The 21,592-nt window shown below is 37.4% G+C and overlaps 1 protein-coding gene across 4 annotated transcripts in view; it reads right to left on the reverse strand.

Annotated features, from left to right (window-relative positions):
• Positions 1–16,348: 16,348 nt before the first annotated feature.
• The window catches only part of LOC149174593 (uncharacterized), a 341,946-nt gene continuing 336,702 nt past the window's right edge, over positions 16,349–21,592 (reverse strand). For 2 of the 4 annotated variants that reach the window (XM_089419355.1, XM_089419353.1), the window contains one exon: positions 16,349–16,793. In XM_089419355.1, the coding sequence (XP_089275481.1) occupies positions 16,649–16,793 (145 nt within the window). In that variant the 3' untranslated portion in view covers positions 16,349–16,648. Of the gene's footprint in view, positions 16,794–17,055; positions 17,452–21,592 lie in introns of those variants that run through there. The other 2 variants (XM_089419356.1, XM_089419354.1) reach the window with 2 other exon arrangements.

Here is a 21,592-nt window from a genome sequence, read left to right on the forward strand (position 1 = left end):
AGACCCACCTACAATCCTATATAAGATCCAATGCGTCTCCTCACCTTTTAGTACAACCAAACATTAGTGAAAATGAATAAATGAGCTTACAAGTCATGGAACCAAGTGGACACTTCATGGTGGCATGCCCTTCCATAGTGGGATTTAGAATGTGCAAGTCTCTCCAAGTTCAAGAAGAAGTTTAACAAAGGACCCTATTAAGTAGTTTCAACCTCTAAAGGGGTGACATGTCCATGCTAGATCCATCAAATGGAAGGTGGCACGTGATATAATGGTGGAATGGAATGGGGCATCGCGGTAAGTCTCCAAGCCACATGCCACAGTACAAGGGTATTTATAATAAGGGAAGACTAAAACTTGGGTATAAGAATGTAGGAGGGAGCGATCATGGTACATGAGTTGCCCCAACCTTTGTTTTTCCACCCTTCTTCTTATTCATTTTTCCCTTTATTTATTTTTCTTACATAACTGTTCGGGGCTCCAGTGGATGAGAGAATGTTGTGTAATATATAGCAATGGATACCCCTTTAAGGTGGGGAAATTCATTGCCCACCAGGGGTTGGGACAATCATGGGTTCTTTAATGATAAAAGAGGTCAATATGAGGGACCCTAAGAACCAGGGTGATGACCATAATGATAGGAGTAAAGCTCATGTTTGGATTTTTCCCATGTGGTAAATTTGTATGTTCCAACCATCTTTTGCATTTTGTGGGACATTTTTTGTTGAGAGTAGCCAAATTATGCTTTTTTGTATTCTTTTTAGCTGCATCAACCTCTGGGGCATCGTTCCAAGCCCAACCCAAGGTGTGAACAAGGAGAGGGGGAGGCTAACTCCTTGTGGACCCAATGGACAAATGTGGACCCGGATGGGAAATATGGTGAATGAGATTATGATGAGTGGAGGGAGGTGATGTATATGGTGTCGAGAAGCGATACCATGCAACCAAAATTGGGGTTTCCCATGTAGTGTCACCCCTAAAGCTAGTAGCCAATAAAGGAGATCCCACAGGACTAGGACACAAGACTAACCATCAAATTGGACAGAGGATACAAGAGTACATACCAAGACCAATATTTCCATTGAATCCCGCCACTAATCCATGCCTGAGAGTTCCCATGATAAGTAAACAAAAATACCCAACTACACAATGAAAATCCATACCTTTAGGGTTGGAAGGCCCACCTTCAAACATACAATCATAACAGATGGGCAAGAGAGCATGCAGATAGCTCAAGTGGTGGAGATAATGGCACATCGAGCTATCTAGTGGTTGTTGGATGCTGGTGAAGGATCATGTAGGAGAAAAAAATTCTCCTATGGATACTACCCATGGGTGGTGGGTAACATGACCACTTTCATTTTTGAAGTATGCGCAATAAATCTTTCTACATGATCAGTTGCAGATTGTGGATTACCATCAAACACGGGAACCCCATGTACCATCCTCCTTGTGACATGATTAAGGTTCCTAGGGATGCTAGTGATATCCAAAGCGGGAAAATCATAAAATAGAGACATCCTATTGAGATATACATTCAAATTATGTAGGATTTGCTAGGGTGAATTTAGAAATGCCCAGAGAAATGCTTGCTCCACCCTACAAGCATTGACCTTAAAGTTCAATGAAGAACTAGGGCTTCGTTCTTCCAATGGAGTCACCAAGAATGATATATCAATAATGTCATAGGGGAAATAAGACACATGCCTTGTGTCCATGGAAATGATGTGAAAATGTTACCACAGTAGGGGTTCTAACAAGACTACTACTAGACCAAATGACAACAACAAGACAAGGACCCACTGTCACCTCAATCAATTTCCCTTGCTCTTTACGAACTTTCACCAATATGAGTTACGGTATGGTGGCAATCACTAGAATTATGAGATCAATAAGAATGTACAGTGTGATTTCCAAAGCCCATTCAAAGGAGAGGCTCATATAATAGGTTGCATTAGGGGAATTTTGAGGTCTATAATGGGCCTCCTAAGAAAAATGTACAACCAAAATAAACTTTATAAGAACCAATAGGATTCAAGATGATGATGTCAACCATGGGGGATGATCCACCATTTTTGGAGTAAAAAAGTAAAAATATTAAAAAATAATAAAATAATAAAAGTACTTTTTCGACTCGTATTTTCAATTTATCTCTCTAACGTTTTACTCAAATTTCGAGAGGGAGTATTCATTGGATACAAAATTTAATTCCTCATCCAAAAAGTACCCATGTTGCATGCTTTCAATTGACCCTTCTCCACGAAAAATGAGAAATACATGAAAAAATGTGATTGCAATTACATTTTTCATGTATTTCTCATTTTTCGTGTAGCGGGGTCCATCAAAAGTATGCAACATGGGTACTCTTTGGATGAGGAATCAAATTATGCATCCAATAAGTGTTTATACTCGAAATTCGAGTAAATCCATAGTGAGATAAGTTGAAAAATTGTTTTTTTGTTTTTTTGTTTTTTTGTTTTTGTTTTTGTTTTTGTTTTTATTTTGTTTTTGTTTTTATTTTTTTATTTTTATTTTTTTTTCTCTCTAAAATTTGATGATGTCATTTAATCTTATTTTATTATTTCCATTATTATTTTACAGTTATTTAATCTTATTTTATTATTTCCATTATTATTTTACAGTTTCCTTAGGAGGCCCATTTTAGACCTCAAAACTCTCCTAATTCTTATTTTAGAAGCAAAGGAAGGGCTCTCTAAGAAAGGCTTGAGGGAAGGAGTCCTAGACCTAGGTGAAAGAATATTCAATAGAATAATTATGCCTAGATCAAGGTTTCTTAGAAAGGGAGTACGTCTCTTAAGGTTTTGTGAAATATAGATCGTACAAAGCTTAGACCACAAGAGAGACCTAGGGGATCTAAGCGAGACCTAGGGTTTAGGACGATTATTGAAAAAATGACTAGATCAAGCAAGGATGGTAGGAAGGGTCAATAAGAGATGAAATTTATTTTAAAGTGTAAATGACCCTTGAAAAGCCACTACCCAAGAAAGAGGTTAGAGGATTTGGTCTTATAACTAGGGTTTGGTGTATCTTCCAATCCAACCACGTGATTGGCCTAAAATTTTGAGGGCTTGTAGGAGACTCACTAGCACAGTTGCTTGCTAATTTGCACCCTAAGAAGATGTCTCTAATGAAATTCATACAAGGCCCTAGTCAACCTTCTAAGGTTAGGCAGAAAGAGAGAAAAAGGCGAGAAAAGGGTTTTAGGGTAATCACATTAGGATTTAAGAATAGTGCCTTGCTACTGGGAGGATTGGAGTCAAAATGATTCTAACTTTGTCACCTTTTCTCTTCAAGGAGGCCTAAAGCAACAACTTCACTATCTAAGGATGCAACTACACGACAAATTTAGGCATTTATACTTTGATGAAAATATTATGGATTTTCAAGGACGCAAGTAATCCTCTAGGAACGTTCATCCATTCAATATATTTAAGAGTAACACATGCAAAATTTTCAAATAGTATCAAGGCCTAAAACAATTTCCCATAAATTAAGGCACAATAATAACCATAAGAAAGTAATTCCATGCATTAGAAAATCATTATTTCAGAAATGTAACATTAAAAGGAACTTAAAAGACAATGAAGAATACATCCATCCACAACACTGCAACAAGAAGCCCCAAGAAAATATAGTAAAGATTTCCAAATGTCAAAATCGATTTATTCCATCCAAATCACTCCACAAATTGCAGGTTGAAATTCTCAAGAAAAGCTAGCGAAAATCCCAAGCGATGATGAGTTACAAATGAGACGTCACTTGTATTTGAGTTACAAATGAGACCTCGCTTGTATTTATATGAGCCTCTAATAATTTGAATGGGTCAAAATTTCCCAACGAACTCCTAAAATGACTCTAATGTGCAAAATAATACCCTAATTGGTTACAAGCCCACCAAATAGCTCCATAATATGAAATAAGCCTCGCAAGAGGGCTGAAATGGTAATACAATAGCTAGGAGGGTCATTGGAAGGCCTAGTGAAGTCTCTCATATGCCATAATGAATAGGAGGGCTCCAATAATAGTGATGAAGGGGGTGGCCCCTTAATCTCCATGAAAATGACTTATGGTGCTCCAAAGTGGTTGTGGGGGTACAAATGCATCCTCATGGGTCTCCAACTGAATTCGAACAAGCATGTATCCTTTCTGCAAGGGACAGAACAATGATGCAAGCCCTCCCTTGTCCCCCATGGTGAGACAAAACCTCATCTGGTCCTTGGATCAATTGTCAAGTGTGTGGTGCAAGTGTGTAACCGACTAGGCAAGGTGGTTGAGGTGCATCATCATCATCAAATAAGTTGGACACAAGTGAGTAATGAATGGCACTGAAGGATCCCATGGCATGACTATCTTCTCTCTGTTATAGTGGAGGCCCGTGGCTCTCAATGCACACCCCACAAATGCCAATATGACACTCTAGAGGGATTGGACCCCGTATAGGGAGACCAAACCCCAAGATGAAGACCCACCTGCAATCCTGTATAAGATCTAATGTGTCTCCTCACCTTCTGGTCCAACAATTCATTAGTGCAATTGAGCAAATGAGCTTACAAATCATGGAACCAAGTGGATACTTCATAGTGGCATGCCCTTCCATAATGGGCTTCCAAATGTATAAGTGTCCCTAGGTGAAAGTAAACGGTTAATCAAGGACCCTATTTGGTGGTTCATCCTCCAAGGTAGTGACAGGTCCATGGTACATCCCTCAAATGGAAGGGGTCATGCAACATAATGATGGAATGGATTGGGGGGCATCAAGGAAGGCTCCAGGCCACATACCATGGTGCAAGGGTAGCAATGATGAGGGAAGCCCACACATGAGTGTATAGATGAAGGAGGGAGAAATCGTGGTACATGAGTTACCCCCAATCTTTTTTTTTCCACCCTTCTTCATATGTGTCTTGTCTTTTATTGTTTTTTTCTTTTTATAAATGCTCGGGGCTTCAGGGAATGAGGGCATGATGTATCAGATATATCAATGAATAACCCCTTTAAGGTTGGGTAGTTCATTTCCCACCAGGGGTTGGGACAATCATGGGTTCTTTAATGATGCAGGGGACCAACATAGGGGTCCTAGGAACTAGGGTGATGGTCATGATGATAGGGGGTAGAGTTCATGTTGCCTTTTTCCCACGTTCTAAATTTGTATATCCCGACCATATTTTGAATTCTATGGTACATTTCCTATTGAGACTGGCCAATCTATGCTTTTTACTTTCTTTTTAGTTGCATTAACCTCTGGGGCATCATTCGAAGCCTAACCCAAAGTGTGGACAAAGGAAGGGGGAGGCTAACTCCTTGTGGACCCAATGGACAAATGTGGACCCAGATGGGAAATATGTGGAAAGGAGTTATAATGAACGAAGGGCAATGATGTATGTGGTGTTGAGAAGCGGGACCACAAAACCAAAATCATGATTTCCCATGTAGGGTCACTCCTAAAGCTAGTAGCCCATAAAGGATATCTCGCAGAACTAGGATACAAGGTTAACCACCAAGTTGGACAAGGGGAAAAGGGTACAAACCAAGCCCATTCTTTCCATCGAATCCCCCCACTAATCGATGTCCGGGAGTGTCCATGACAAGCAAAAATACCCAACTATATAATGAAAGCCATGCATTCGAGGTTGGAAGGCCCACCTTCAAACATACAATCATAACATATGGGCAAAGGCACATAATGGTTGGCTTAGGTGGCGGAGATGGTGGCACATCGAGGTATTTGGTGGCTGCAAGGGGTTGATGGCTGTCGACTGAAGACAATATAGGAGAAAAAATTCTCCTATGGGTGCCACCCACAGGTAGTGGGTAACAAGCTCAACCCACTTTTGTCTTATATGGGTTTTTGTATTATTGTATTTGAAATAAAATATGTAAGTTGAAGTCCAAGCGTTGGAATATGAAAAGTCATTAGTTAGGAAAAAACAAAAGAAGTCAAAGAGTCATGAGAGTAGCTCAAAGGTTACAAAGGGAGATGAAAAATCATCTCATTTGTTATAAATAAACCCTCATAACTCAAGTAAAGGGCTTGGAATCGAAGACTTGGAAGCTTAGATTTGGAGCCTTGGCTTCTCTAAGTTTAGCATAGGAGGAATATCATTCTTTGGAGAAGCAAGTGTTGGCTTCATGTTCCACTATTGGGGCTAGTGTCTTATCAATGTAATTGTATGCTTGGAACTTTCACTCTATAATAAAAACTCAAAGTCGACATGCCTTCATGCATATGTCATGGATGTAGTAAGACTATACTTTATATATTTGTTTTGTATGTTGTTTCACTTACACTAATGCTAATGAAATAACTTGTTTGCTTTAGTATGTATCTTGTTGGATATGTGTTGTGTATGTTATTGTGATCGTTGTTATCTTGTGAACTATTTTGCAAGTTAACTAACGATTCTTTTTTATTGCTTGTGAATCAATTCTAAGTTAGTACTATTACTTGCTTCTAAGGGGCTCACTTATTTCCTTCGATGTGATGGAACCTTTCATGCATTACATTTGTTACTTCACAAAGTTCATACACTTCTTGTCACCAAAACCATGCATATATCATTTTATGTGTTTATCACAACCAAGGCACATCCATAAAACCATCACTTTGGCAACCGGTTATATTCTAATTGGACTCCTACTCCAAACAACGTTGGGTCTAATTGAGACTTCACAATGGGGAGACCCCCTTCCCTATTGGTGGCTGCCAACACTATCAACAGGTTTTTGGCACTAGAAGGAGGGCAGATGACAAGCTGAGTCGTGAAGTCTGTTTGAACATTTTCTTATCTTAAAATGGCTTCTTCCCAATCTTAACCCCAACATGTTTTTCTAGAGTTGCAAATCTGAAAGTGCCTTTGAGGATAATTCATGACTTGTCGAATCTAAAATTTGATGACGAGGGTGGAACAACCATTCTTGAGCACACCCTCCGCTTTCTTGAATTTTTCAATTCTCATGAAATTAATTATGACAATACTGCTTGCAGGTTGTTCGTCTTTACATTCAAAGCACATGGTGTTATAAATTAGCAAATGCCTCTATTCATTCCTTCCAACATCTTGTCAAGGAGCTCCGTCAAGCCTTTGATAGGTATGAATACAAAAATGTTTATAAGAAAATTATTCATCTCAGATAGGAACCTGATGAATCTATTGAATATTTTCATGAACAATTCATTCATTTCTGTTATGAGTTTTCTAAGGATGACATAGACTAGAATTTTATTAAAGAGAAATTTGAGTATCTTATTCAGATTTCTTTGTTTCTATCTAATTCTAAATCCTTCGAAAGTATTCCAACATTTCTTGGTTATGGAGCTCTCAAATCTTCAAAAGAAGAAATTGTTGTTCCCTGTGAATTTTTGTCTTCTTGCAATTCTTCAGTGAATCAAGCAACGTCATGCACCCAAGTAAAGGTTGGAGAATTCGATTATCAATTTGTTGATCTAGTACCATCTCCTCCCTCCCCTCATATTCAAGGTTTGAACTCAAGTTTCAATTTTGAATCCCATTTAATCAGTGACACTATTTCTTCCCATTCTCCATCGATTATTTCCTCTGATCCTCCTGATTTTGAGTTGTCATATCAACTTGTTACAATTGTTTCTTTTGATTCTCAAGAGGATCAAGTCCAAGATGGAGTTAGTGGAAACCAAGAAACTTGTATCTTTCATAATGAATATGTGTGGGACTCTAATTATGAACAAGCATTTGTGATCAAAGATGATCTTTCCATTTCTTCCCCTTTCAACCATTGTCCTAACATTTTCACTAATTCTATCGCACCTGTCACATCTTTCGATGATACAATTTTAAATTGTATTGAATCTTATTGCAATCAAGAATGGTGGAATGTTGATTTCAGATCGAAAGAAAGTGGGGAAGAATTCACTTGTTATAATCTATCTCATTCCTTGTCTTTTGAATGTGAAGAAGAAGAGAATGCAACTTCATGTTTTCAATCAACCCCTCTATGATTCATCAGATAATGAGGATCCCCTTCCCTTGCATAAAAAATCAAACTCTGATCACAATTGTCCTAATACATTCATTGATTCATCCAATAATGATTTTGTCTGTAACTGTCGATTATTCCAAGCGACTTGTTTTCTATTATCTATGTTCTGATATTTCCCAACCATGTCAAGATGTTGAGACACTTCAGCTGAAGTTGATGGTTATGTCAAGATATCGCGATCATCGTGGTTATTCCAAACATGATCAGGTTGACACTCTTCCTCAGGAGAACCCTCATGAGTTGACTGTAAATGTTGGAAATAAATTTATCTCTCAAATTCACGATCCTTCACCTATTTATCGTGATCCAATTACCGAATGGTTGGAGGAATCCTACTTGGAAAGTACTTTTGCTAAGAAAAAATTCTTATCTTTATTCATGCTTGCCACGATTGAAAGTTGGAATGGATGCTTTGATATGAGAGTCTATCACAATGTGTATGAACATTATGTTGCGTCAGCAGAGTGTTTAGTGCAAGCATTTTTATCATACTTCTCTGCTCGTGTTTTGTGCCTTTAAATTTTGGAACATGTTGTGATTTATCTTTCTTGTCGTATGTTTCTCTAGATAATCTTTCTCGTTGCTAATCCCCTCGTCGGTCTAGGTCAAGAGATGATTCGTTGGTTCCACTAGAAATTTTACTTTACGTAAGCCTAGCCTATCTTATTTTAGCTTAGGAATAGGTTTAGTTTAGTTTCGTTTTGCTTGTTTTGACTATGTTTTGTTTTGTCTTTCATTACACGCTTTTCTTTTCTTTTTTCGTAATAAGCCTTGTGTGAAGGTTGTCTTTGGTTCTGAAGAAGCATGGAAAATTTTGAAAGGACATCGTACAACTATAATGCTTGGTTAATTGTTCATTCCTATTCTTTGCATAGGCCTTGTGTATGATGCTTAGACAAAAAATATGTTCTTTCTCAAAGATAACCTTAGTGGATCTACGATGCTCGAACCTATAAATAGGATCTTCTTCAATCTACTTTTATGTTTGACCAGTTAAATTGTCAGCTTGGTCAAGTAGAGAAAGCAGAGGAGGAAACTTTAAAAAGTGGACTATATTTCAGAGGTGTATATATATCCTTCTCTAAAGGGACAACCTCTTCTGCTCGCAATAAGTTGGGATCCCTCTTTCGCCCCATGAAATAATAAGTGTCGAAGCACAGTTCTATAAATAAAATAAATAAAGTGTGAGAGAAGAGAAAGGCTTCCTGTGCAGAGAGGTAAAGCAAACAACTTCGTCGGGGTACTGAACAATCTCGTTGACAGCAAAACAATGCTTGTGTTCTTGTAATGACTCCACCGAGGTATTGAACAAGCTCGCTAGCAGCGAAGCAACACCAAAGATGAAAACCAAGACTCTAATAATCATTTTCACTTGCATATCTATACACTCCTTATCTCCAATCGAAACAACCAAAGTTTGACTTTATTTTGATATTGTGTCACCAATGAAAATAATGAAATAAAGTATTTCTTTAAGTTGAGCTAAATAAGGAAGCTATGGTGACTGACAGAATGAGTAATACTTTTTGAAGAGCTAGACCTAGTTTATAGAGTTAGCCCCCATACAGAAAAGTTGGATTTCTACCAGTTTATTTCCAAGTGTTGTAGCTACTACAACCCCCCTCCAAAATTTTACATACGCTTCAATTTTGGAGCCTACATTTTGTCAATACAATCTTATCTTTCACAATCCACAAGTGTTCCTCTTGATTGTTTAGTGTCGTAATCTCTTATTCTTTCATGCAACACTTGTGTTTTACCTTAGCTGAGTCTTATCGTTAACAATTGAACAACTTTGATGACAAGTTACTTTCCTCCAAACACAAGCTAACTCCTATCCTGATCTAGCACTGATTGCTAGTCTTGCTTCTGGGAACTGCGCAATCCCCTGCCACTGGAGACTATGTAATCCCTTTGAGGAAGTGAACTACGCAATCATGCAAGACAGGCAGTCACTGAGCAAGTGAAATACACAACCTTTCACTAAGAATCAAAACTGTGCAATCCATTGTGATTGGGAATTGCACAATCCTTTCTACGAGTGAACTGTGCAGTCCCCCAGAATAAGAAATTGTGCATCCCTAGAAAACAGGGAGTGCATAATCACCTATGGAAAAGTGGCTCAAAGTTTATATTTTCAATCTAAGGACAAGTTTCGCTTTCTCCTTCATTTTTGGCATGTCCGACATAAACCCTAACCTAACCTTGTGGGGGCTAAATCTATATAATATACGCTTGTAGAGCTCATTTGAACACTTGAAATTGGAGCTCTAGCCTTCCCATAAGATCAAGGAGCTTTAGATTTGGTTTGCAACGCTTTTCTGGTTAAGTTTCTAAAGTGTTGCTTTTTACTAATTTTTACGTCACTTTTGTCACTTTTGTCTTTACAAGTGTCACTTTGTCCATTTCTTCTTGTAGTTACTGACATTTCTGATATATTTACCTCGTACAAGTGTTGTTTTGGTATGTCGTTCAATTTTTACAAGTGTCGCATCCCTCCCAAGCTTTTTTGCCTACCAGTAGTTACTGTTGTCGGGTCTTTTTGTGCATGCATGTTCTTCCTTTTACATGATCTTTTCTGGTCAATGTTAATGATTGATTAAACTTATCTTAAGGCCAATCTACCGTTGTTCCTTCCTCAGGTTCAGATCTTGAATTTTTCCTCTCTCCTGGGCAAGACTGCACAATTTTCATGAGTTGGTGCCTTCCCCAACTATGCATTGTGCAATTCCAAGGCTTCAACTCACCCCTTGCCAGTTGTGACAATGCAATGCATAATCACTGGCTTTCCCATCTATGCATTGCATAAGTCCAAGCATCAGTTGCCTAGTCTTGTCCTCTGAGACTACACAATGCATATTTCTCTCCCTCTTCTGCCCAGTTGGGACTGCGCAATTGCGCAGTCTCAACCCTCAAGCCATTCCTCTGACAGCTAATATTGCACAATCCTCCTCTATCAATGTGCATTGTGCAATTCCTAAGCTCAATCTGCCCTCTTCCAGCCTAGAATTACGCAATCTCTCTCCTCATCATTGTGTTGCTTCTTTTGATTGATTAAGGAGCTGATTTGTCTTAGAGCCACTTGCTTTTGTTATGAGTGCATATTTTTCCATAGGTACTTCAGGTCTCAAGCATACTTCTTTTAAGCAACATAAAACATCATGCCTCCCAAGAGGTCAGCATCTAAAGAGGCTACAAAAGCAGTACCGATGAAGTGCTTAAAAGTCCTTCATCCTTAATTCCCATTTTCATTGATACACAATTATACATTGAGAAGGACTTAGATATCACATGGCATACTGTTAAAGATGCATTCACAACCACAGAATTCAAATATTTGAGGATATACAGGTCTACATTAACATCCAGTGATAAGGGCTTCACAAGGTTGCTTGCAAATTCTCGATCTTACCTTGTGCAGATGTCATCAAATGGATTCTACAAGGATTTGACACCAAGAGCATGCCCTTGAACATCACTAATGGGCAGAAGCTTGCCTCCTACCATCCACATGACATCCACTTTATCTATCACTTGCATAAGCCTGAACAACATATGGACTTTTATTTCTATGTAGCAACAAGTTATCTCAATACTAAGGATGTGGTCAAGATGTGGGTGAAGATACCGTCAAAGTTTTTCCAAACACCGAAAAGCACTTATAAGACCAATTTACTCAGAAATGTGTTTCAATACTTGATAATATTATGTTGCCGAATTTATGGACAAAATAATACTGAATCCTTCCCGGAAGGATGGGTTTACATGATGTATCAAATTGTCTCTCATGGGAAGATATTCAACTGGTCTGATTTTTTGTCGCAACAACTGAAGATCAATGTGAATAAGGTGAATAATCCACCAAAAGGCAAGCAACAACAATTCTATGTTTTCCTAGCTACTGGACGATATAAGTGCTCACAATGCTTTCCCTGACATGGATTGGAAATGGACTTCCAAAGACCCTCCTATCCATATCTATTATAAGTTGTTAGCAGAATACAACTACAAGGGAGTCTTTGAAAAGATGGATGATCATTTCTTCAAGGTCCTATACCAGATGATTTTCAAAGAAGAGGCCCCTTGCATGTCTTGCGAGGCAATGAGTGTAGTATCAGAAGTTGCAAATTGGTTCCCCTCACTAGACAACACATACCTTAGAGTGTTTGGTTGCTAGAAACCATCTCATTTCTTACTAAGGTATGCCACTAAAAAAATAGTGTTGTAAAGGAAGAAGAAAGCGCCATGGCCTACTCTTCCCTTGCAGGTGGGATCTTACATGATTAAGAATTTGAAGGCTACAAAAACTGAAGCAAAACCATTGAAAGACTTCAATTTTGGTACAATATACTACCATCAATATGATCCCAAAGCATTTTGTAAGAACCATTGTACCAAGTTACATTTTGCCTCGCCATATGGGACCTATGCCTGGCCGGAGGAAGAAAAGATGAAGAATCGCTATAATGCCTCTCAGTCATGTGCACCAAGAGATTAGGCAGGCCCTTCCAATGCAATTCCAAAACAAAGTGTTCCTCGAAAAGCCAAGCAGCGAGAGGAGCGCTCTCTACTAAGTATTCAATAGAAGAATAAGGTTGCTGAAAACCCAACAGAGCGTTGAGAAATCTAGGGCATTAAGTATTAGATGATTTCTCTTCAGTTAGTAACTACTTATGAGTGATTTTTACAACTTTAGATTAGGATCTTCCCTTCTTAAGTTATTAGTGTTCTTCTTCATCAAAAATCTACCAATGCATGAACATAAATAGACAAGAGATAAAATGTAGGTTATGAGCCAGGGCCAAAACCTCTCACTCTTTTAGAGGAAAACCCCCACAAATTCTTCTTATAGAGATTCCAATTGATGAATGCCAAGACCAAGATCCTTGACCTAGTTGCCACTCCAAGACCAAGACACAAATTCTCTTAAGAGTCTTTTGCTCTTTTCCTCTTCTTGACCCATCTTCCATTTCGACCTTCTTAACACTGAGAGATTATTATCACTGAGATCTAATCATTGTCACTGAGATCACTTTACTGTATCATCACTGAGATGGAGACCTTCTTTCTAAGATCTTCTTTCTGTGGTAGTAGCGAGATCCTTTAGCTTTGATGACAACAAAACCTTCTTAATGAGGTGGCACCAAATTCTCCTAACTATGGTGACACCAAAACCAGAAATTGCACCGAAACTTGACTATAGGAGATAGCACCGAAATGTGGCTTCTTCATAACACCAAATTGTGGCTTCTTCATAGCATTGAATTGTGGCTTCTTCATAGCACCGAACTGTAGTTTATACACCCTTGATGGAATTGTATGCCTCTGTTATAGCACCGAGACTTTCACTCTGAAAACATTAGGGGATTTTTTAGGTCTAAAATGGGCCTCCTAAAGAAATTATAAAATAACAGTGGAAATAATCAAATAAGATTAAATGACATCATCAAATTTTAGAAGGAAAAAAAGAAAATTTTGTTTTTTCAACTCATATTCTCAACTTATTTCCCTATGGGTTTACTCAAATTTCGAGCGAAAACACCCATTAGATGCATAATTTGATTTCTCATCCAAGGAGTACCCATGTTGCATACTTTCGATGGACCCTGCCACACGAAAAATGAGAAATACATGAAAAATGTGATTGCAATCACATGTTTTCATGTATTTCTCATTTTTCGTGTAGCAAGGTCCATCAAAAGTATGCAACATGGGCACTCTTTGGATGGGGATTTAAATTTTGCATTCAACGAGTACTTCGGCTCAAAATTTGAGTAAAACTTTAGGGAGATAAGTTGAAAGCACGAGTTCAAAAAGTAGTTTTATTATTTTTTAATCTTTTTACTTTTTTACTCCAAAAATGGTGAATCATACCCCATGGTTGACATCATCATCTTAAATCATATTGGTTCTTATAAAGTTTATTTTGGTTGTAAATTTTTCTTAGGAGGCTCATTTTAGACCTCAAAAGTCCCCTAATGATTGAACTTATGTTCCTGTGATTAGTCCTAAAGATCCTTGTTGTGCCTACCTATCCGAGTTCCTTTCTGCGATTTGACATCTGAACCATCCACCCGAAATCAGAGAGATTCGAACTTGTTGATTGTCTCAAATGCGAAGATCCTACAAACATATATATAGTTGTTGTCCCATATAAATAAGTCAATCTGTGAATCCGAAGAGCTGTGTCTCCATTAAGTGAGTCAACATGAGTCTTCGACTTCATCTTGAAGCTGACTTTGAGAGGAGAACTTGTGCTTGTCTTTGGAGGGCTTCATTTCAATTCTAGACTCATATACATTCACAATTCGCCCAAGAAGGGTTCTTCATACATGACATTGACTATTTTTTACTTTAATGACAAAACCTAAAGGCTCTCAATGGGAGCCATCTAAAAATAAAATATCTTGCTTATGAAACCCATGAAGCAAGCATTACAATAATTATTTTATTTTTCTTCTTTTCATCATTTGCAAAAATCACAAGTACGTGTCATTATGAAGACCGAACCTAGTTACACTTTTCAACACAAAGGAGCAAAGCCGCAAATTCAAGGCAAATCCATCTATTTTAAAGGCGACTTTGGCAGCAAAAAGGAGAAGGAAGCAACGAGAATTGGAGAGGAAACTAGAAGAAGAGCGGATACAAAAGCAAGAATAGGCGAGGAAGGAACAGGAGGAAATGGAAGTACAAGAAGAGCTAAGAAGAAAGGAGGAATAAGAAACTAGACTGAAGCAGGTGGAAGAAAAAAGGTAGAAGCAACTTAGGAAGAAGAAATTAAGCAAAAGTAGGATCAAGAGCTTGTTAAAGAGATAGAGGAGCAGATAGTAGCCCAAGACATTGAAATAGAACAAGGGGAGCAAAACCAGGGTGTTGACCTCATGCCCACTACAAAACAAATCATCAGTCAGCTTTTGCTTCCCCCTACGGATGGGCAAGCCCCAAGTGACGAAGATGAAATCTATCCTCTAGATGAGGACCTGATCATGGATATCTCAAGCTTAACCTTTAATGACCTCCAAATCATAATTGTGTAGGAAAGAAAGAAACATTTTCCCAATGATTCGGCACATCTTGCTTTCATTCATACAGAGAGGGTGATCATCACTAATACAAGAAGGAATCCTCAAACCATCACTACAACTAACTTAGCCTTTGCAAGTGCTTCGAAGACAAATACACATTTCCTAATGGTTGATAACAAATAGATGGCAACGAATCTAGAAGTTGCAAAGCAACAAATAAAACAACTCCAAGCAGCGAATCAGAGACCGTCTTATTACTATTACTTGAATGCTAGCCATAAATAAAACATTTCAATGTCCACCTTAAGTAAAATAATTTTATATTAGCTTTATGTATATGTATATGTATATATATGGATATAAAGTAATTAATAGTAAAAAAAAAATTCTTATTTCGATTTCGTTAATATATGCTCTCTACATCCTAGTATAGAGATGTGTAATTAGTTATGTGTTTAATATGGAATTAACAGAACATTTTAAAAAAATCAATGCTAATCATAAAAAATGCACTCAACTTTATATATATTCCAAATTTATCATATGCCGAGAAGAATTAAATCTTCAATCTAATTTTTTTAGATTAGAAAAACTTATATATATATATAATCATTTTTATCAATCTCAAAACTTTATGAGTACCACAGTTCATTACATGACCCATCAATATAGTTGCCAGTACATATCATATAAAACATATTTAATGCGTAAATGTTTTACCACACTTTCCATATAATAATATGTTGTGTGGATTAAAGTAAGACAAATTCATTATATTTCCTTCTACTCAATAGTTGACTTCCTAGAATCTCATTATCCTGCACTAAACCAAATAATAATATGTTTTGTGTGGATTAAAGTAAGACAAATTCATTATATTTCCTTCTCCTCAATAGTTGACTTCCTAGAATCTCATTATCCTACACTAAACCAAAAGAGAGGGTTGCTTAGCTTTAGAAAAGCATTTCATTTTATCAAAAACTTGTTGGCTTAAAGAAAGACTTTCTATGACTTCTATGACAAGAGAGTTAAATTTTCGCAATATGCCTTTCATGCTTACTACTTGTAAATCTCCTGGAAGACACAACCGAATGCAATATTTTTTTTACATTATGAAGCTTGCAATGGCATGAATCTAACCACAAATTAAAGAAAATATAAAAGCAAAATGAATCACAGTTTTTAAGTCAAAATCAACTGTCAATAAAATATTAAAGCAAAATGAATCACAATTTTTAAGTCAAAATCAACTGCTAATATTCATCCAAAACATCAACAATTGCTCTATTGAGCAAAAACTTTCTCCATAAATTTCATTATTTAGGTGAAAATGATGTTACAATCAAGAATGTCCTTTTCTGTCGTACATATGATGCCAATAGAAGAAATGTCGTCCTCTCAATCACTAGTAGAAAAGGCCCCTTTCAAGTGGTGCAACGCTCCGGGTCCACCTTATTGGGATAACCCAATAAAATACAAGCTTGTAAAGGCAACTACGAAGACACAACTTCACGCTAAGTTTGAAGGGAAGCAAAATTATAAATATCAGAAAACTGTTTAAAATGCAATCAACCAATTATTCACATCGTTTAGTCTCTGTCGCCTGATTCAGTATTTTCCATCTCCACAAGCGTGAAAGACATATTCCGGTATTTTTTAAAAACTGAATCTGGTCCCAAATACATGTCAAAAAGAGCATGGCACAAAATTGGTGAATGGATAACTGCTCTTACACTGAACACAACATTAAGGATTAAGTTAGTTTTTCATAAAACTCGTGCCTGAAATATATAATCATGTGATTTCCAGAATTGGATATATTTACCGTATAACTTTAAAATAATGTATAAGAAAAGTTCAAACAGCCTTTAAATAAAGCCATGATTTCTTAACCGTCCAACTTTGCATAACTATGTAGAGAAGAAAGATAAAACAGTAAATAACATCCAAGCTAGAATAGACTAGAAAATAGTAATTGAAAGAACAGGTAAGGGCTCACCGAAAATTAACATGGGTGCAACTAAACTCACCAAAAGATAAGTAAAATTTGATAATATACAAAAAGGGGTGTAAAACTTCTTATAAGAGATATTTATACTCCAACAAAAACCGAAATCACAGGCAGAAGTAAGATAGCCATAATATTTATACTGCACCAAAAACCAAAATCACAGGCAGAAGTAAGATAGCCATAAAATGCTAAGAGATTAATTTGCAGTGGTATAAATGGGAACAAATATCCTGGAATGAGTCGTATTTGCAGACATCCCCATTTTCTGCATAATGTAGTCTAACTCTTTGATGTTTTGTTCCTTCTTAGGCATATTCTCCCATCCATTTTGACCACAATTTGGAATGGATTTGTTGGAGTCCTAAGTTTGAGCAGTGTAATCTGCACAATCCAAGTGCCCAGGAATTTATGCATTCAAAAACACAATTTAATGAAAGAAAAATCACAATCTTGCCAAAATTGCATGGCTGTATTCTGGCCAAAAAAGGCCAAAACATCGAATAATTAGACTCTGCCTTTTCCAGAAGAAGTCCTCAGAATGAGGGAAGATTTATTTACTTTCAAGGGCACTTCTGGCCATCGCACGTCAAACCGGGGAGCAATTGAGGGTAATCCCCATTTTGGGATGTACCAGTGCCCCCAATACTTTTTCACTTGTAAGAGAAAATTAGTCGAGCAAAATACAAACAGAAAAAAGAAGCTGGAAAAAAAGTCAATAATCAACCCTACAAGGACCATATGTACAAGCCATTCATGATGCTAACCAACATTTTCTTCATTTGCAACAGCTACAACCTGCAAACTAGTGAACAGTGCACAGTTGAGGATTTTCGCCGCTGTAGATTTACCACAGTCAACAATGAAGGAGATTCTAAAACTTATCATTTTTCACAGATGAAAAAGATTCTATTTTCACTGAAATGCTCTCAGTTTATGTTTTTTCCTATGAGAATGTTTGGTGTTCCCTATCACCCGGACGAACCCTGGTATTGTGTATCTGATAAATTAAATATTCGTATCTATTATTAATATGTTAACCATTAGATGAATTGATATTGCCCCCGAGAATCACAGCCTATCCTCTAGCTTTTATACTTGCAACCAACAGTGCTACAAGGTATCTTGACGCATCTAGTGATCAGAGTATCTTATTATTGATTCAATATTGACGTTTATTATTTTAACCGTGCCCGCAAAAAGTGGTAATAGAACAAAAATTTGTTACCTATGAGTTTGCATTTGCTCTCTTTCCATTTGGTAAGGTGAAATGAAGAGTAACTTTAACAAAACAAGTCTTAGTATAGTTTTAAAAGAGAAGTCATGGGAGCATTAAGACAGTGTCAGGGCCATTGGGAAAGTGGAGTCAAGAATTAATCGCAATAGCTATGGGATTGAAAGTGAATATAGATCTGATAAAAGATCTACAAACTATTTATCTTGTTGTTCACCAATGTCAAAATTTACCTATACAAATTCTTGCATGTATGAAGGTTTGTCTACAAATGGACAACATAAATATAGCAGCAAATTCAAATAAAGATAAATGATGATACATTATAACACCAGCCCAAGAAACAAAAATAAATAAGAGGGTCATAAGCCACAATTAAAATCCTCTTGACAAGAGAACCATCTTCTTGATTAAGAATAGATATTACCCATATCAATTCATCCATTCAAACATACTTGATGCAAATGATCTCTAACATAAATTTTCAGGAATATCAACACACCCCCCAAAAAAAACGTACCATAAGAGTAAAAAGCTCCTAATCTTCCCTTGCCTTCAAGATCTTCAACAAAGCTCAAAGGGTAGAGTCCCCAACTTCAACCATACAAATAAGGGAGGAAGCAAACCCTTGATCTCAACTCCTCTTACAATAAAAATGTAACTGTTTTCCTAGTTGTCCAATGAATGCAATAAAATATTACATTTCTATCCTACTCAACAAATTCCTTACTATAATTAGAAATGAGCTATTGGGATCCACTCTCCCCTACTAGAAGAAGCAATAAAATAATCATCCTCTTCTTCAAGGAAAACAATATCCTAATGCCAACTCCTCATCACAAGTCAACAATGAATAAATATTGGATTTGGTTATGCTATGTAGCTCTCCCCAAGAGGATTTAACCATGCCAATAAATACGAACATCTTCCACAAAACAAGATCTAAGGATATCGCTCCACCAAATATGAAAGAGATGTCATATATCCAAGGCATGTCAAATAAAAAGCAACCACCTCATAATGATCCAAGATCCCCTATATTCTAAGTAGAAGGGATGGCCCCTGCCAATAAATGTGCCAAGCCATAAGAAAGGCAACTTAAATTATTGAATTTGCCTTATTTAAAAGCATAAGCTTGCCAATAAGAATAGTTCCATGAAAAAACTCAACTTGGACCTGTGACCCACCAAAAAAGTGGGTAACCCATAGGAGAAAAAAAATTCTTCCTTGGACAGCCAATAAGCCAACACCCCTATTCAATCAACACATAATATGATGCCAAGATCCCCCACTTCTTGCTCTGGTTAGACCCATCTGGCATTCCTTCTTGAAGGATGGTGGGTCACCCATTGATAGGTACTTTTACTATTTTGTAATCATGTGCTTTCACTTAATGTTATGGGCATACTAATATGGATCAAGGGGAAAACTAGATACTTGATCGAGCTTTGATTGTATTCGTGTTCCCTCATTTCACATAGGAGGTTAGTCTTTGACTCTAGTCTAGTGGGACCTCCTTTGAGGCCTTAGGGTTTTAGGAAGGGCACTACTTGGGAGGCTTTGATTAAAGTAGCACGTCCAAGATATTCAATATTTACCACATTACATCTTTGCCATCTCCATTCTTCAGGATAGTAGTCATTGGTCATGGGAATTAGCACCCTTTCATCGTCATCCTTGAGTCTACACTGGAAAACTTTGACCCGAAGGTTGATGTAGCTAAAAGAAAGATAATAACATAAGAAAGCCACAATGAAAGAAAAATATAAAATGCGAAATATGGTTTTGACATTTGATTAACATATGGACAAAACCCTAGCATGAGTTCTACCCACCCTCATTAGTTATTGCCCAATTCCTCAAGCACATGATGCTTCATCTATTAAAAGGAAATTTTGTATTGTCCCAACCCTGATGAGCAATATTAAATGCAAAATATCAAAAAGCAAGCTTGGGCTCCTGAGCTATGCACCCAAATCAAAGCAAAGTAAAACAACCGCTAGAGGGGTGGAAAAAGCAGGCCGAGGAAAGGGGTAACTCATGCCTCCACAATTGCTCCCTCAAATTTATACACTTGGGATATTGGACCTCCATTAGTTGGTCACTTGGCTATGGCACCTTGCCCTGAAGTCTTTCCCACTCCACTGCCACCATTCTCACACACACTTATGAATTGATTATGAATTGATAGGCTAACTTGGAACAAGTCACTTCCCCTGGGGGGTTGAAAACACCTAATAGGGTTATCCATCTTACCATCCCTAACATAAGGAGGTAACTTGTTGACGAGACTTGATCTTGTTAGACATTTGAAGGTGAGCTCTATGTGAAGTATTATTGTGCCCCCAACATTAGGTATTGTCCACGATGATGCATGTATGGTTATTGTCTCTAATGATTAATGATTTCACTTGATCATAAGAGGGTTTTGTCGAGTAGTATTATCACAACAATAGAGGGCATTGGAGATATGATTATCACTCCATCCAACAACATACCAAAAGTTGTTTTACACATTCCAGAGAGTAGATGTGACCTTGTTGGTGCAACGTTACCCACCTAGAGCAGAGCATTGGACTACTTGATGATTCCACATGGTACTTGACACTCCAAGGTACCCGCAGATGATGAAACGTTGAGCCTTGAAAACTTGGTCTTGAATATATTGATGATGTGCCCAATGGACCCAGGATGCCCCCAGGTTGGCCTTAACACTATTTGATGGGTGTTACTTATTCCAAAGCCCGAATAATGATGATTTTCCCTGAGATAATGAGAGACCACTTGTACGTCACTTTTTAGCCCCAACACTTGTTCCCTATTTCCCTTTAGAGTGTAATGTTTGGCACCATGGTGATGACATCTTGGTTTGGAGGCATTTTCATGGACATGGACCTACTCCTTAGAGTATGGAGCATTCATTAGCCCACTTAACACACACTTGTGGCATTTAGAACTCATTTGAAGGATGAGTAGAGGAGGCATTTTCTCCCACACGTGTGGGATTTTTGGCATCTTTTGTTATGTTTTTGAGCTATGAGGTTGACTTGTAACCTCTCTTGCAGAACACTCAAAGTAAACTTGTAATTAGGGGTTTTTACTAGTATTATTGTAGAAATGAGGGAGATAAGTCTCATATAAATAGAGACCCCCCTTATTTCAACTTTTTCATCATCAACATTTTATTCTCTTTTCTCCAAAGCGAGTGTGAATTAGTCTTCTTTGCTACAATGGGAAAGATGTGATTTTTTATGGTGAGATTTCCTGGTGGAGTTAATCTTTTGCATGGAG

This window comes from Pinus tabuliformis, chromosome 4_1 (assembly GCF_031772625.1).
Source record: "Pinus tabuliformis cultivar Carrire ecotype Pingquan chromosome 4_1, CPIR1, whole genome shotgun sequence".
Lineage (NCBI taxonomy): Eukaryota > Viridiplantae > Streptophyta > Pinopsida > Pinales > Pinaceae > Pinus > Pinus tabuliformis.